This window comes from Heterodontus francisci, chromosome 41 (genome assembly GCF_036365525.1).
Source record: "Heterodontus francisci isolate sHetFra1 chromosome 41, sHetFra1.hap1, whole genome shotgun sequence".
In the NCBI taxonomy this organism is placed as follows: Eukaryota; Metazoa; Chordata; class Chondrichthyes; order Heterodontiformes; family Heterodontidae; genus Heterodontus; species Heterodontus francisci.
In genome coordinates, this window is record NC_090411.1 from 31,103,179 (window position 1) to 31,120,081 (window position 16,903).

General features: G+C 42.0%; 1 protein-coding gene across 2 annotated transcripts in view; it reads left to right on the plus strand.

Moving 5' to 3' along the window:
- The window catches only part of LOC137353428 (kinesin-like protein KIF18B), a 97,480-nt gene that overhangs the window by 43,446 nt on the left and 37,131 nt on the right, over nucleotides 1-16,903 (plus strand). For both annotated transcript variants that reach the window (XM_068019704.1, XM_068019705.1), the window contains 4 exons: nucleotides 610-713; nucleotides 11,949-12,111; nucleotides 15,060-15,224; nucleotides 15,806-15,927. In XM_068019704.1, coding sequence (XP_067875805.1) covers nucleotides 610-713; nucleotides 11,949-12,111; nucleotides 15,060-15,224; nucleotides 15,806-15,927 — 554 coding nt within the window. The remainder of the gene's footprint in view (nucleotides 1-609; nucleotides 714-11,948; nucleotides 12,112-15,059; nucleotides 15,225-15,805; nucleotides 15,928-16,903) is intronic.

The window sequence follows — 16,903 nt, forward strand, 5'->3', positions numbered from 1 at the left end:
TGTGTTGCATCTGGAAAGTTAACATGCTCGGTGTGATGAATTATCTTTAGTTTGCATTAACTACAAACTCAGTTGATAGTGAACTTGAGCACTTTTACATTAGCACCATATTCTGCCACTCACTACTGAAATGGCACTGATTTGCTATTCACAGAATTGCATAGGCCACAGAAGGAAAACACTTTTTAGCCTGAGACTTTCACATTGTGGGCCTCACTTGGACTGCTTTTACCAGATAAATGGCAGTTATCTCTGCTTCTAAAGGAGATGTTTTCTACAATGTTTTTCCATAGTATTGTTGAGCTAAACAGTTTGAAAGTATCCTTCCTCCTTCATAATGTTCAGTATTAACATTAAGCCCAGCTATCAAATTCAAATGAGAGATTCCACTCATCAGTGTTGCTGTCATTTATTATATCCTTTTGAGTTGATAAGCCTCAGTTTTGGATGTGCCCTAGGGAAGGGTTTTGTGTGGCTGCCCTCTGTGGAATTCTGTTTAGAGCATGGCCTGCAGCTCCTAGATAGTAACAAATTCCTGCGTGATTAGCCACAGTCTAACTCAGTTAAATGGACAATGACTGACTCCTTTGGAATCTTATTTATCCTTAGATCACACAATTGAAAGACAAGCTGAAGGCCCATGATGAAGCAAAGTGTACCATCTCCAAAATTGAGATTAGTCCAACCCCGGCAATGTCATCCAGTCAGCAGCGGTAAGATACCTGCTTTTGTTGCATCAGCATCAGACTACTGGAGAACAGATTCTCTTTTTAAAAAAAATATTCAGATGACCCTTTATTTACATGTGTGCCCAATTGATCGCAAGCAAGGTACTGCATCAGTAATTCCACACACCACCAATTGGTTCTATTTATTTAATATAAGGGTAACTGAACAATGACAATCCACAAAACTTCACTTTTGGAAATAGCAGTTTGGATCATAAAGAAGGCACTTGAGGGAGGTCTATTCTAACAGATTTCATTGATACTTCATTACCCGAGATGTCTGTTTCTTTCCCTCTCCACCAAAAAATAAATTACAGCTCTATATACACAATATTTCCTGTATTAAACTGCAATCATCCCAACCATCCACTGTTCAGTTGCAGTGTAGATTAATTTTCAAAAGGTAATAGTGAAAATAGTTATTCAATCATGTTGTGTAAGAACTCATACCATTTCTCTTATTGCTGGGCCCTTCTGAGCTGCTCAGCAATGATAGTTGACTCATCCATCACCAACACAGTTAGTCTTGTTTTTCAATACTGGAAAATGATACAAATGTGTCATGTTGTTTCGAGTATTTGTGCTTTGATAAATTTCTGTTGGGCCAATGTTGGCCAGAATGAAGATGGTCAACAAGGCTAGTATCAAAGTTTATTTTTGTATTCCAAGAAGCCAGGCAGAACTGGAACCAAACTTTAAACACTTTTATAAATTTTTATTTACGGCGATACACATTACAAACATGCACCTTCTAACCCAACAATCTGTTATTTTTAGGAGCACAAGTGAATCTCTAGTTCATGCCCACCACCTGCTTACAATTAAACACAATGAATAGACAATTAACATTTTTATCCCCATCCTGGAATTGGAATCCTGCTGATGCAGCTCCAAATCAATGCCCAGGGTCTCCACACATGACCTTGGATATAACAGAATAAAAAGTAAAATAAAAGACCGGGAAAAGGAACAACACCAATAAAGGTTTTTTTGAAGGGCACTTAGGTGGGAGAAATATCATTTTTCAAATCTTCCAAACAGACAAAGCAGCTGTTTAAATGCTGTACAATTTACAGAATGTGGTGCGCATGGACCAGTTGCAGACTGAACTGTGGATACAGATAGTTGAAAGTTTCAATTGGTCCTTTTGGGGCTTAGCTGTAATGTGAACAAATTACTGGTTCGCTGCTAAGTGTTAATATTTTCCATTTGACTTTTTTTTTTAAAACAAAGTTGTTGAATAAATCTTAAGCTCCAGACTTATTCATAGTTCTCTGAGTGTTTGAGTTTATTTTCCTGCACTCCCCGTGTAGGGTGAGGTAAAGTGGAAAAACTGTCCGATGACACATTGACCTAGTAAACATGAAAGAACATCCTTGAGTTATGTGACTGGCATTAAACAACTTGCATTCAAATACAATGTGGCATATCTTTTATTTAAATTATGTTAACTGTCATTAGTTGAAATCCATTATTTGCTGTCAATCTTGACATTTGGTGATAGTTCAGCTAACAGGTGAAGAAGCGACATAAGTTCTGTTGTCAATAAATTGAAGATACATATTTGATTCCAGTTGAGTTCATTATTTGTTTGGCAAGAAAACACTTGATTATGTGACAAATTGTCCCCATTAGGCACTTGCCTTCCTTCTACTACTACCTGATTTCTGATCTCTGAACTCATGCATAGGAAGAGGTTGTTTCAAAACTCTTGCAGCAGAAAAACCTATAAATCACAACATATCAATCTTTGAAAAGCTATTGGTAATCAGACATTTCACTCAACATTTCAAGCTTCCTTATTGCTGTGGAATGTTAATTTGTGCTTTGGAACTGAAGGGAAATCGAAAGGGTGTGCTCATCAGAAATATATTTTAAAAATTCTGGAAGTTCAGAGCAATTCTATCACATTTATAAAAAGAAAAGGCGGGTTAAAGTTTCAATTTCTGCTGCTTTGATGAAACCCACTACTCGACCTAATGCGTATTTACAGCAATTTCTGCTTTTATTTCATATTTTCGCTATTTATGTATTCTTTTGCCTCCGTGCAATTCAGTCCTATTGAAATAAATGAAAGCAAACTGCACGTTCTATTCGCAGATCAGAATTTTGAATTTTCAAACAAATGCAATGAAGTAAGAGGCAAAAGAATAAAAAATGAATGCAGATGGAGTCTATTTCAGTGTGTTTAAAGGGAATGCTGCTTTAAACATGTTTCAGTGTGACTGTTGATCAGTACCTAATTGGAATTAAATTCAGGGAAGAAAATAAAAGATGGTTTTTGTGGATTAAAGGTAAAAGAATGCTATTTTTAGTCTAAAAGGAACACTTGAGTTTGTTGAGGGCATCCTTAATAATCTTTCACCTTGAGTCTGAGCAGTCAGGATAGTTTCCTGTATGATGTGAAAAGCTGGTGATATTACAAAGGGCTGTTGCACAGGTTTCTGCAGTTAATAGTTTTGTTTTCAATTATCTGTGCCAAGCAGGATTGTCTGATGAGCTGATTCCCTTCATTTAGTACTTAATGAGGATTTTTTTAACATGGAAGTCAAAGATTAAGGTTTTTTAAAAATTCTTCTTTCAATCCTCATGCTTCTCATGCTGTCTTCTGAAGATGGTGACTGCCACTAAAATACACTTCCATTATTGCTGTTGTGTTTAACCCAAATGGCCATTCTTGAGATGTGAAACTGAACAGTAAATGTTGTCGTGCTTTTTTGAGTGTAGGCATTTTTTGAGTGCAGGCATTGTAAGGCTGGCACCACAGCCAAGCCGGAGGCCCTTTGCTGCTTTCCAAAGTGTCTTGGTCTTGCACAGCCAGCGCCAACCCTGCTACAATTCTCCTTGAATTACCTTCAGTGAAAATAGTTCTTTCTGCATGCCAGCCTTCATGAATCCATGATTGCTTTGGGAATTCTCAGTGCAAACATCCCACCGGGAACCAGTATAAAAGTAGCTAAAGATGGGAGTTCAATACAGATGCATTCCTGGCCTGAATAGCTCCATAACACACATCTATTAAACGTTGAACTATGGATGGAGAGAGTAGGATGAATGGCTGATACTTGAGACATGCATAATAAATTCTTTAAGGCCTCACATAAAGTAAGCATAATCAAAGTTCTGTACTGTAGAGCTCCATTTCTACATGGATATGATGTTTTTAAGCACAATATTCAAGCAAATAAGAGATTGTCCCCATTTTCAATCTCTGCCAGTGCCCCACATTCAATCTCTTTTGAGACAAAGGACATTTTAGGCGTGCATTTTGAGTTTGCTCAGACATTAGGCTGAGGTGCCTTTGTCGTGAGCTGCGTAGAATATAATCTATGGTAATGTGCTGTTCTGGTCAAGCTGAGGAATGTGTTCTTTTCACATGTTCTTAGTGCAGTAGAGTTAGACAGCACTTAGTTTTGTCTTCAGGCACTTTCTTGCATATTTGTCACACATAGTGGGATAGAGGCTAAAGGTAGATGGAAGTAAAAATGTGCATTAAAACTATTTGTGACAATGAAAAAGGAAAGACCTCCCATTATTTCAGTGCTTGCTGGCAAATCTTTCAATGGCCAAAAAGAACTTGGGATATAGGACACTTTTCTTTCCTTCCCTCCCTCACTTCCTGCCACCCCCCACCCCCAACCACATTTCTCCAAAGTATGTTGAACAAAGTAGAATGTACAGGGAAACTGTCAGAATTTCAAACAGCCACTCGACAGCCTCTGCAGGAGTCTTGATCCCCAGGACCACAACTCCTAACACTGCTGTGGCCCCTGCATTCTTAATTTAGAAGGGCCTTTCAGTTGAACACTCATAAGATAACACTGAAAACAGTGTGAACAATGTTGGGAAGAGAAGCGTGTTGATGCTGCTATGGGAACGGAGGGGAACAAACCTCATAGTTCACGGTTGTCTTCCGGGTGGGTTCTCTGTTCGGCACATTTTAGCAGGCTGTCCTCATTTTCCCTTTTTTTTAAAGAGATACAGCACTGAAACAGGCCCTTCGGCCCACCGGGTCTGTGCCGAGCATCAACCACCCATCTATACTAATCCTACCCTAATTCCATATTCCTACAACATCCCCACCTGTCCCTATATTTCCCTACCAGCTACCTATACTAGGGGCAATTTATAATGGCCAATCCACCTATCAACCTGCAAGTCTTTGGCATGTGGGAGGAAACCGGAGCACTCGGAGAAAATCCACGGAGAACTTGCAAACTCCACACAGGCAGTACCCAAAATTGAACCCAGGTCGCTGGAGCTGTGAGGCTGCAGTGCTAGCCACTGCGCCACTGTGCCGCCCTTTTTGTGGAGGCTGAGAGTTGTGACGTTATAGCAGCAGTGTAGTGATGCTTCCCATTTGTTTCTCACATTGGGCAGCACAGTGGCGCAGTGGTTAGCACCGCAGCCTCACAGCTCCAGCGACCCGGGTTCAATTCTGGGTACTGCCTGTGTGGAGTTTGCAAGTTCTCCCTGTGTCTGCGTGGGTTTTCTCCGGGTGCTCCGGTTTCCTCCCACCTGCCAAAGACTTGCAGGTTGATAGGTTAATTGGCCATTATAAATTGCCCCTAGTGTAGGTAGGTGGTAGGGAAATATAGGGACAGGTGGGGATGTAGTAGGAATATGGAATTAGTGTGGGATTAGAATAAATGGGTGGTTGATGGTCGGCACAGACTCGGTGGGCCGAAGGGCCTGTTTCAGTGCTGTATCTCTTAACTAACTTAACTAACTAACTAAACAAGTTGACTTCGCAGGTATTAACCCTCTGGCTGCTGAGGGAGCAGGTGTGTGCTCAAGGTGACTGCACTCTGGTTGTCTGAGGTATGTAGAGAATGTTTCAGTAGATTGCTCAGGTGAAAAGGTTATTTCCCCCACAGACTGTTGAGGTGATTGATTTTTGGCGTTGGACGTGGCTTCAGAACCCCTGCAGGGACTGCAGGTGGAATTAGTGTAATTGGTGCCAATAATTTCTGAGGTTTTGAAAAAGTCACTCGTTAATCAACTATCTAATCTTGATGGCCTTTCCTTTGCCTTGTTCTTAGGTAACCAATGGGATGATTTTAGCTAAAGTCTGCATTGGGCATTCAAAATGTCTGCACTCTTGGCTGTTAAGGGTACATTTACAAGTGTAGCATTGCTGCAATGTCGTTCTGGTTTTGCACCAGCATTTCTCTTCAGCATCAGGTTGGGCCCTGACTTCAGGTGCATGTATGCTATCTGCAGCTTCAGTTGCTTTTCACAGCTGCCACAGTTAGGGTATAGTTGCATCCCTGAGGAAACTGCACCGCCCATGTTTCTTAAATGTTGTTGACCTTAGTCAGCGTCTGTCCCATGTGTCTGTGATGTTGACTGAGAGCATGGGAAAGTGAGTGCAAACATCTACCTGGCTTCCACTTCAGCAAATGGCCTACAGAGGTGCTGAAAAAATTCTTGCAGCTGAGATAGTTCTGTCCTTTGCGCTCTATTTCTTAGCACAACTACAAATAGCATGTCATCTTTGGGGAAAAAACTGAGAATGTTGACTGAGTCCAAGATTTGAACCGTTTGTCCCACATTGTTGTAGTTGTGCTGCTGGTCTAAGAATGCAATTTAACAGTTGAATCCTCTGCTGCCAATAACTGGCAGTAATTCATGCTGCTCATGCTGTCAGTTCGTCAAATGCATGGTTTTAGCTGCAAGTTTTGCAGTTAACAAAAAAAGGCAAGAATTTCACTTACAACAGGTTTTTCAGATTTAAAGTTGTACCACGCTGTTCCATAATTATATTTCTGCTTTAAAAAGCCACTATTGTACATTCAAATAGAGTCATTTCTTCCCTCCCAGAGTTGTGTTCACTTACTGTTCTGCTACAGCGACTACTTGATGTTTGCCTTTTTCTCTTCAAGTGTAAACCTCAACAATGAATGTTGGGCTATTTAACTGAGAGGGGTCATTTGTAGCTAGTCCTGACCTGTCTACAGAAGCAGGTCACTTGGGAATCATCAAGGTGAATTAAACCAGCTGATGGATTTTTTTTCTCTCTCCTTCCCTGCCCCATTGCTGCCTGGCATTGCTGAGGCCAATTGCATTACTCCAATTTGTTGAAGTGTCTATAACCGCTTAAGGTTGATTTGGAAAAAATTGTAAAGATTGATTTGTGGCAGGACCAAATTCCTTTTGAGTGTAAGTTCCCAGTAAAGCCATTTCATTCTGTGCACTAATCACATCTGGATAATGTCCAGCACTGAGGGAGTGCTGCACTCTTGGATGTGCTGTATTTTGGTTAAACCAAGCCCATATCTGTTAGTTCAGGTGGAAGTTAAAGATCCCAAAGCTTTATTCAAAGAAGAACAGGAATTACTCATGTTTTCCTGGCCAATGTTTATCCCTCAACCAAACTGCTAAAAACATATTACCTGGTCATTTTGTTTCATAATTATTTGTGGTACCTTGCTGCATATAAACTGACTGTGGCATTTGTCTACATAACAGTAGACATTTTGAGGATGTGAAAGGCTCTATTTAGATTCAAGTTCTTTATCTAATGCGATGTGTACTCTTGCCTTTCTTTATCACCTCCATAGCTGATCATTGATGCACCACTTGATGAAATGTAGACAAAGCTCTTTTCAGGATGCATACAAAAATGGCCTGAAATAAGTTCTTTCCTCGTTGTGGAGAAGGCCTTCGCTTTTATCCAGTGTATTCCTGCTCGTCCAGCTAAGGTTGATTTGCTGTAGCTTGTGTTCCAGGGAGAGGAGGGTTTTGTACATTCCATGATTGCTTTACCCCCACCTCTCCTCCCTACGCTCCAAATGCAATGCAGAGGAATCGTGATTGGGGTCATCTGAATTACAAACACAGGAATAAAATTAATCGCGTAAGATTCACTGCACCAAGCTTTTCACTAATGTAAAGACATAACATTCTGGAAATACTTAGTAGGCCTGGCAGCAGCTGTGGAGAGAGAAACAGTTAACATTTCAGGTCGATAACCTTTCATCCCTTATTCAGAGACTGTCACCCTTTTTAAAAAATTCATTATTGGGATATGGGCATCGCTGACATGGCCAGCATTTATTGCCCATCCCCAATTTCCCTTGAGAAGGTGGTGGTGAGCTGCCTTCTCGAACCGCTGCAGTCCATGTTGGGTAGGCACACCCACAGTACTGTTTTGAAGGGAGTTCCAGGATGTTGACCCAGTGACAATGAAGGACCGGTGATATAGTTTCATGTTAGGATGATATGTAACTTGGAGGGGAACCTGCAGGTGCTGGTGTTCCCATGCAACTGCTTCCCTTGTCCTTCTGGATGGTAGAGGTCGTAGATTTGGAAGGTGCTGTCGAAGGAGCCTTGGTGCGTTGCTCCAGTGCATCTTGTTAATGGTACACAATGCTGCCACTGTGCGTTAGTGGTGGAGGGAGTGAATGTTTGTGGATGGTGTGCCAATCAGGCGGGCTGCTTTGTCCTGGATGGTGTTGAGCTTCTTGAGTGTTGTTGGAGCTGCACCTATCCAGGCAAGTGGAGAGTATTCCATCACACTCCAGACTTGTGCCTTGTAGATGGTGGACAGGCTTTGGAGAGTCAGGAAGTCGCCGCAGGATTCCTAGCCTCTGACCTGCTCTTATAGCCACAGTATTTATGTGGCTACTCCAGTTCAGTTTCTGGTCAATGGTAACCGCCTCCACCCAAGGATGTGATAGTGAGGGATTCAGCAACCATAATTGAATGTCATGGGGAGATGGTTAGATTCTCTCTTGTGGAGATGGTCATTGCCCGGCACTTGTGTGGCGTGAATGTTACTTGCCACTTATCAGCCCAAGCCTGGATATTTTCCAGGTCATGCTGCATTTCTACATGGATTGCTTCAGTATTTGAGCAGTTGCGAATGGTGCTGAACATTTTGCAATCATCAGCTGACATCCCCACTTATGATTGAAGGAAGGTCATTGATGAAGCAGCTGAAGATGCTTGGGCCGAGGGCACTATCCTGAGGAACTCCTGCACTAATGTCCTGGAGCTGAGATGATTGACCTCCAACAACCACAACCATCTTCCTTTGCACTAGGTACGACTCTAACCAGCAGAGAATTTTCCCCCTGATTCCCATTGACTCCAGTTTTGCTAAGGCTCCTTGATGACGTACTCGGTCAAATGCTGCCTTGATATCAAGATCAGTCACTCTCACCTCATCTCTGGAGTTCAGCTCTTTTGTCCATGTTTGGACCAGGCTGTAATGAGGTCAGGAGCTGAATGGCCGTGGTAAAATCCAAACTGAGTATCACTGAGCAGGTTATTGCTAAGCAAGTGCCGCTTAATAGCACTGCCAACAACATCTTCCATCACTTTACTGATGATTGAGAGTCGACTGGGGCAGTAATTGACCGGGTTGGATTTGTCCTGCTTTTTGTGTACAGGGCCTACCTGGGCAATTTTCCACATTGCCGGGTAGATACCAGTGTTGAAGCTGTTTTGGATTAGCTTGGCTAGGGGCGTGGTTATTTCTGGAGCACATGTTTTTAGTATTATTGCGGGAATGTTGTCAGGGCCCATAGCCGTTGCAGTATCCAGTGCCTTCAGTCGTTTCTTGATATCACGCGGAGTGAATCGAATTGGCTGAAGACTGGCATCTGTGATGCTGGGGACTCCAGGAGGAGGCCGAGAGGGATCATCCACTCGGCACTTCTGGCTGTAGATTTTTGCAAATGCTTCTGCCTTATCTTTTGCACTGATGTGCTGGGCTCCCCCATCATTGAGGATGGGGATATTTATGGAGCCTGTCAGTTGTTTAATTGTCCACTACCATTCACGACTGGATGTGGCAGGACTGCAGAGCTTGGATCTGATCCATTGGTTGTGGAATCGCTCAGCTCTGTCTATCGCATGCTGCTTCTGCTGTTTGGCACGCAGGTAGCCCTGTCTTGTAGCCTCACCAGGTTGATTTGCCAGGTGCTGCTCCTGGCATGCCCTTCTGCATTCTTCAGTGAATCAGGGTTGATCCCCCGGCTTGATGGTAATGGTAGAGTCGGGGATTTTCCAGGCCATGAGGTTATAGATTGTGGTTGAATACAATTCTGCTGCTGCCGGTGGCCCACAGCACCTCATGGATGCCCAGTTTTGCATTGCTAGGTCTGTTCTAAATCTATCCCATTTAGCACGGTGATAGTGCCACACAACACGATGGAAGGTATCCTCAATGTGAAGATGGGACTTTGTCTCCAGAAGGACTGTGCGGTGGTCACTCCTACCAATACTGTCATGGACAGATGCATCTGCGGCTGGCAGATTGGTGAGGATGAGGTTAAGTATGTTTTTCCCTCTTGTTGGTTCCCTTACCACCTGCCGCATACCCAGTCTAGCAGCTGTGTCCTTTAGGACTCGGCCAGCTCAGTTAGTAGAGGTGCTACCAAGCCACTCATGGTGATGGACATTGAAGTCCTCCACCCAGAGTGCATTCTGCAACCTAGCCATCCTCAATGCTTCCTCCAAGTGCTGTTCAACATGGGGGAGTACTGATTCATCAGCTGAGCTGGGGCAGTAGGTGGTAATCAGCAAAAGGTTGGTTTCCTTGCCTATGTTTGGCCTGATGCCATGAGACTTCATTGGGTGTGGAATCAATGTTGAGGACTCCCAGAGCAACTCCCGACTGCATACCACTGTGCCACCACCTCTGCTGTGTCTGTCCTGCAGGTGGAACAGTACGTACCTGGGGATGGTGATCGCAGTGTCTGGGACATTGTCTGTCAGGTATGATTCCATGAGTATGACTATTTCAGGCTGTTGCTTGACTAGTCTGTGGGACAGCTTTCCCAACTTAGGCACAAGCTCCCAGATGTTAGTAAGGAGGACTTTGCAGAGTCAACTGGGCTGAGTTTGCCATTGTCATTTCCGAGGTCGATGCCAGATGGTCCGTCCGGTTTCATTCCTTATTGACTTTGTAACGGTTTGAGTGGCTTGCTAGGCCATTTCAGGGGGCATTTTAAGAGTCAACCACATTGCTGTGGGGGGAGTCACATATAGGCCAGACCAGGTAAGGACAGCAGATTTCCTTTCCTAAAGGACATTAGTGAACCAGATGGAGCAGTAGTAGGCAATTCAGCCTCTCGAGCCTGCTCCGCCATTCAATACGGTCATGGCTGATCTCATCTTGGCCTCAACTCCACCTTCCTGCCCGTTCTCCATAAACCTTGAACCCATTTCTAACATGGTTTCATGGCCATCATTAGACTAGCTTTTAATTCCAGATTTATTAATTGAATTCAGTTGAATTCTGGACTCCCCAGCCAGGGGAAGTCCCTTTAGCATTTTATATGTTTCAATGAGCTTACCTTAAAACTTTTCTCAATCAGTTTGATGTTTCCAACACAGTTATAATTGTCTCAAACAAGATAGCACCAAAAGCTGGTTTGGTTTTATCATTTGTTAAGTGGCCATCTGTTGCTGAAATAAAGTATTTGAACAGAAGAGCCCCCCTGTTCTATTTGCCACACCAGTCATTTCTGTGTATATCTGGTGAATAGTATTGGATTATAGTCAGTTTTGGTCAGTCCCCAAGAAGCATTGGTTTGTGATGGATTTCACTTTATTTAGCACGTTATTGCTGTCAAAGAGCAGAAATTATATTTCATAACTCTAGGCTGGATTTGAGTTCTGATTTCAGGTTTGATGGGACATTATTCTACTTCTCAGGTGCCCAAACTATTTTTTGCCACAGGTAGCACGCAAATACTGGCAATCTAGCTATCAAAACCCAGACCTGAATTTTGTGGGCCCAGAAATTTGGGATGGGGCTGTGCTTGACACTATTGCGCCATTACACAATAAATCCTAAATCGTAATGTAAGTCCTGTTTGTATCAACAACTCAAGATCAATGTTTCCTCTAAGCTGTGTGGCTGTGCAGCAACACAAAAGTTCCTTGAAGGCAGCGCACAAGTCGGCCCCTTAAGTTAATGCATGTGTGCGGCCGCATGAAAACATTTTTGGGATCGCACGCACAAAAGAAATTTGAGGCAATGTCGCTTGAGATGTATACAAATTAATTGCAACATGCATTTAAAGGTAATTTGTGGCCTACAAAGGAAAAATCAAAACTATGGAGTCACACTTCTTTGTTCAGTTTAATACCAAAAGTTCATCAACCCTCCAATTCTTTGCATAAGTTGTGATCTTTTAGCTGGGCAGAAAATTTCTGAAATATTCTGAAACTGGTTTCAAACCATTTTTTTTTTTCAACATCCAGCTTGGTGAAGTCTTTGCAGGAGGTTTTTAATGATCGCCAAGTGATTCAGAAGAGCTATTTCGACTTGGAAGCTCTTGCTAAAGAAATAGAGCTGAAAACATTCTTTCGATTGCGGGACCAAGAACGGATTAAAATACTGTGTACTGAACAGCGATTGGAACAGGTAAGACTCTCCACTTTAAATTGGAATTTAAATTGAAGACCTTATTCTCGTTGGATGCCAAGGTGCTGGAGAATTGGGTAGTCCAGAAGAATAGTCTGCTTGGATGCCTTTTTCAGGGATGTAATAATGAAATATAATCTTATCTTCTAATTTTTGATATTCAGCATTCATTTGAAGAGGAAAGAGTTAATATCCTTAGAGAATCAATCTATAATTTAAAACAAATTGGTACCTGTGGACAAGTGTATATAAACATTTTCCCATTATAAACTTCCTATGTAAACTGGTTGTGCTTAATTGCATCCTCTTATTGTTTATGGCTCTGTCGTGCCCCAGTTTGCACCTTCAGCTCTTTATCCTGTACTGCAGAGAAACTCCTATGCTCCTACCAACTCTGCTTCCCAAATTATCGCCAGTATTGCGATTTAGCTATAAAATAACATACAAAGTATTAACTAAAAATGAGGACAGAATGTAAGACTTCAAAACGAGGACTGAATTCTACTCCCATCCTGCAGCCCGGCTATGTCTGATGCCTGTATTTGGTGGTGTTTGCCCATGAGCAATGCCACAGAAGATTGATTACTGTTTACCTAATTATAAAGCACAAGGAAAGTTAAATACTGAAATAGGTTGCTAGGTAAATTCTTGCATTCACACGCTATCAGAATATATCAACTCCTCTCTAGATCTCACTATGTCATGCCGAAACTAAAGCGGTGAGTTACATTGAAGCTTCTGAACTGCTCTGAATTGGCTACTGAGAGTTGCATGGGAGGCCGAACGTGACTTGTCCTTCATTTTTTGGAAATAACCTTGTCGTACTGTCAGGGCAAGGCACAGAGTGGAGCCAGAACTATGTGACATTGTGGGATTTACATTTTTATTAAAAATTCTGCTTTTTCTGTTATCTGAAATTATTTCCATCTTTAGGTGGAAGCCCTGATACAGAATAATAAAATTTTCTGACACTAAGCAAAACTAACTTGTCTGTATTTTTGCAGTGAACCTTGGCTAGTCATAGCCCTGAATTACATGCACTCCTAATTTAATTCACCTGCTTTAATGGATAATAGATTTAGAATTCTGTAATATTTGATTTGTAGATAACAGTTGAGATACTGCCTGCACATGTTTGTAATAATCATAGCTCCCATTGCTAGCTTCTTTCCAAATAGTTCTAAATTCAGATCTGCTGTATATTCAGGAAGTCAGAAAATGTCAGTGAAGTAAATGTGTCAGGAGTAGAGGAACTCTGAGCTTCTGCCTAAAAATAGTGTTCATTTCAGTGAAATCAGCATCTCGTGCTGTCAAGGGGATACACTGAATGGAAGGCAAAGCAATTTTCCAGAGCGGCTGACGGAAAACACTGGAAGTCGAGCCTCTCTTGCAGGACAAGCCAATTTGGCTCTGTACATTTCCATTTAAAGTTCAAGAAAATAAAACCAACAAAATATCAAACTTGTTTTTTTTTGTTTCATTGGTACTATCAAAGATATTTTCAATCAGTTGATATAGTACACAACTGGGGCAAAAGCACACTAAAGTGCAGTCTTAATTAGTGGATATACATATCCAGTAACCTTAAAAGCCATCTCTACAGCTGCTACCTAAATTAAACTCAGGATAGTTACTGGCAATCTGTCGGAACTAATTAATAATTGCTAAGTACAGTGCAAAAGATAGATGAATAGCTATCAAAAAAGCATTTATCTCTTTCACAGTGTTGCTGCACAGAATCTTTCACTACCCGAGGCATTGTCCTCCCCAGAGCAAAAGAAAAATCCACATGAACGTCAACTTGCCTGCAGGAACACAACAAAATGTTATTGGGGCGGGGGTGTTGGTAAAACTGGCTTTCATACTTCTCTTGGGTTACTATCAAAATTACTATGACAAACTAAATTGTTACTGAGGAAATGCTGCACAGCTAAAAGTGCTATCTTTCAGATGAGACATTAAACAGAGGCCCTGTCAAATGTTTCTCAGCTGGACGTCCCAAGAGCAATGCAGTCAGTCCTCCTGGACAATATTTATTCTCCAAGCCAACATTAGCAAAAATCAGATTTTTGCTGTGAACAAATTGGTGTGCCATTTGCCGACTTCCTGAGTACACCATTATCTTTGGTCTCTGCCACACTGTTCCCTAGCCACTGCCTCCATCTCTCTCCCTGGCAATTGTCTGAGGTTGAACCGGACTGTGTTGTATTTGACACCAAGCTGTGCTTCTGACCACATCCAAGCCATCACCAAGACCATTGATTTCCACCTCCGTAACATCGACTCCGCCCCGTCTCAATTCATCTGCTGAAACCCTCATTCATGCCTTTGTTACCTCGAGACATGAATGTTCAGACACACTCCTGGTCAGCCTCCCACATTCAAAACTTAAGAGCATCTGAAACCTTGCTGCCTGTGTCCTAATTCGCACCAAATACTGTTCACTCATCAGTTTTGTGCTCGCTGACCTGCATCGGCACTCGTTTAAACAATACCTTGATTTTAAGATTCTCTTCATTATTTACAAATCCCTCCGTGGCTCTGGATTTCCCACCCTAAATCTCTCTGCCCTTTCTCTCTCTCTCCCTCTCTCTCTCTCTCCTTTAAGACACTTTTTAGAACTTGCCTCTTTGATAATATCTCCTTTTGTGGCTCAGTGTCAAATTTTGTTTGATAATGCTTGCCTTGGGATGTTTTATTACATTAAATACACTATATAAATACAAATAGTTGTGAAAGGTGCTGCATAAATGCCAGCTTTTTTCTTTTTCTAGATTATTGTAGATGTAAAGAATATCTCAAATTAAATAGTCGAAGTAATAGAAAATGCAGTGCCATTTTAATTAATTTGTCTAGATATCTTAACATTTTTGGAGATAATATTGCTACATCAGAATTTTGTGCATGGATCAGTAGTTACTGTAATTATGATTCTTCTAATTGGACAGGCCTCCTGTAAATTTGAACGTAGCCAGGCATCCTTCAATTGCCGCCGCGACCACCTGCTGGAACGGATGCAGCAAGCCGAAGAAAAGCTCAAAGAAAATGGGAACCTCCTCTCGGAGTTGGGGAATAAAATTAGTTTAGATGGCAAAAGCCAATCAGTCCCTCAGGTAAGGGAGGAATTAACTTCTGCTGAAGTGTGAGTCATACCTGTTCCTTCTGGGCACATTGTTTAAGCTAAACAGATTTTAGTCATTGTTTTCTGTTCCTTTCCATTGCTTTACTTTAAATGGCTAAAAGTAATGTTGGCACTAAATTTTGTGGAAGGTTTACACCATCAAGGCAGACGAAGGCTCAAAAAACTGTGATCTTTCAAGTCACAAGGCCTCACACTTAAGTCCTAGGGCTGTTTGTAATGTAGACTTGTGGTCTGCTGTTGGACGAGTTCAGGTTTCTCTTGTTCTGCTGAACGGGAAACCTAGCAGAAATAGAACTCCATAACAGGGTTGGTTTTTGGGTCACTAACCATTTGCAGTTTCACTTGACAGCAATAACAGTAGTTCTCAAGAAGACCATGATCCAGATACTCCCTCTCCTCCAGGGTTAAATGTATGTGCAGACTAAATAAGAGGATAGGAGCTGTGGAAAGCAATTATTCCTCCAGAAAGTGAAGGGAAGAAGGATTAAGTACCATGATTGCATTCATTTGGAATTTTCCCAGATTTTTTCAAAATAATTTCTTGCTGAACAGGTCTTGAAACTGAGTTTGCAGAAGCTTCTGTTAGAGACTGAATTGAGCAGCTTCAATCAACACAGCAATTACATGACCCACCTGATGACGCTCCAGGATCGAGACCGACAACAGACAGAAAAGTAAGGAACTGTTAGTGAAGAATATTTCAGTTTAAGAATTCTTCAGTGGTGCCTCAGTGGCTGAATCAGTCGATGCCCATTAAGTATGTGATGTGCAATTCATGCAGATGGGAAGGTCCCAGGTTTGATCCCTGATCTGTGCTGAATTGTTGTTCTTAAAACAAAAAGAGTAGTTCGGCCCCTAATATTGTCCTTGGTGTACAAGAGCTTGGGTTGGAGGGGGGAGTCAGACAGGGTTCTGGCTTTTGACTGCTATCGGTGCCTCCTGTTGGTGAGATGCACATGTGTTGAGTGAGTGCAAGGTTGAGCGTGCCTATGATGGTCTCCAAGGTTAAATAATCTGCTAACTTTCACTGTCCAAACTCTTGTAAAGCACAACTTACTTGAGTGATATGCCAGTCACCTGCAGAGCTATAATTGCAATTAGAAAATGAGGGTATAAAATTGGAAAAGTAAATAGAGATAGACACTGAAAATAAGCATCAGCACAGCTCCAAGTTCAGGACTTAATTCCCCCCATAATTAGGGCAGGAATATTCTACGATGCTGTGCTAAACAGCAATGCTATGTGTCACTTCATCTGTATAAGGAGGGGTAAAGTGTTGCTTGCTTGACCCTTCTGCATGAAGGTGCTTGGTAAGACACCAATCCAAACACCTGGCCCAAGTCACCAAACATCTGAAATTCTGCCAGCTTTTATGGCACATTGACTATGTGTTTGATTGATTATGGGCTCGATGTTGCTTCTGGAATATTCTCATCAGACTTGGGGATCTGTTCCTGTCAAAGCTCGATAAAAGGAAGGAAAAGAGGGGCAGGGGGTGGTGGGGGGTCATATGCTTTCCACAGTGCTACTAGAAGAAAAAGATGACTCATCACGTGGACCTGTCTTGGGTATTGTAGATCAAAAACTGCAGCTTAAAGAGATGGCAAAAATACTGCTTCAAATCTGGTACCAGTGATCTCTGTATCCAGC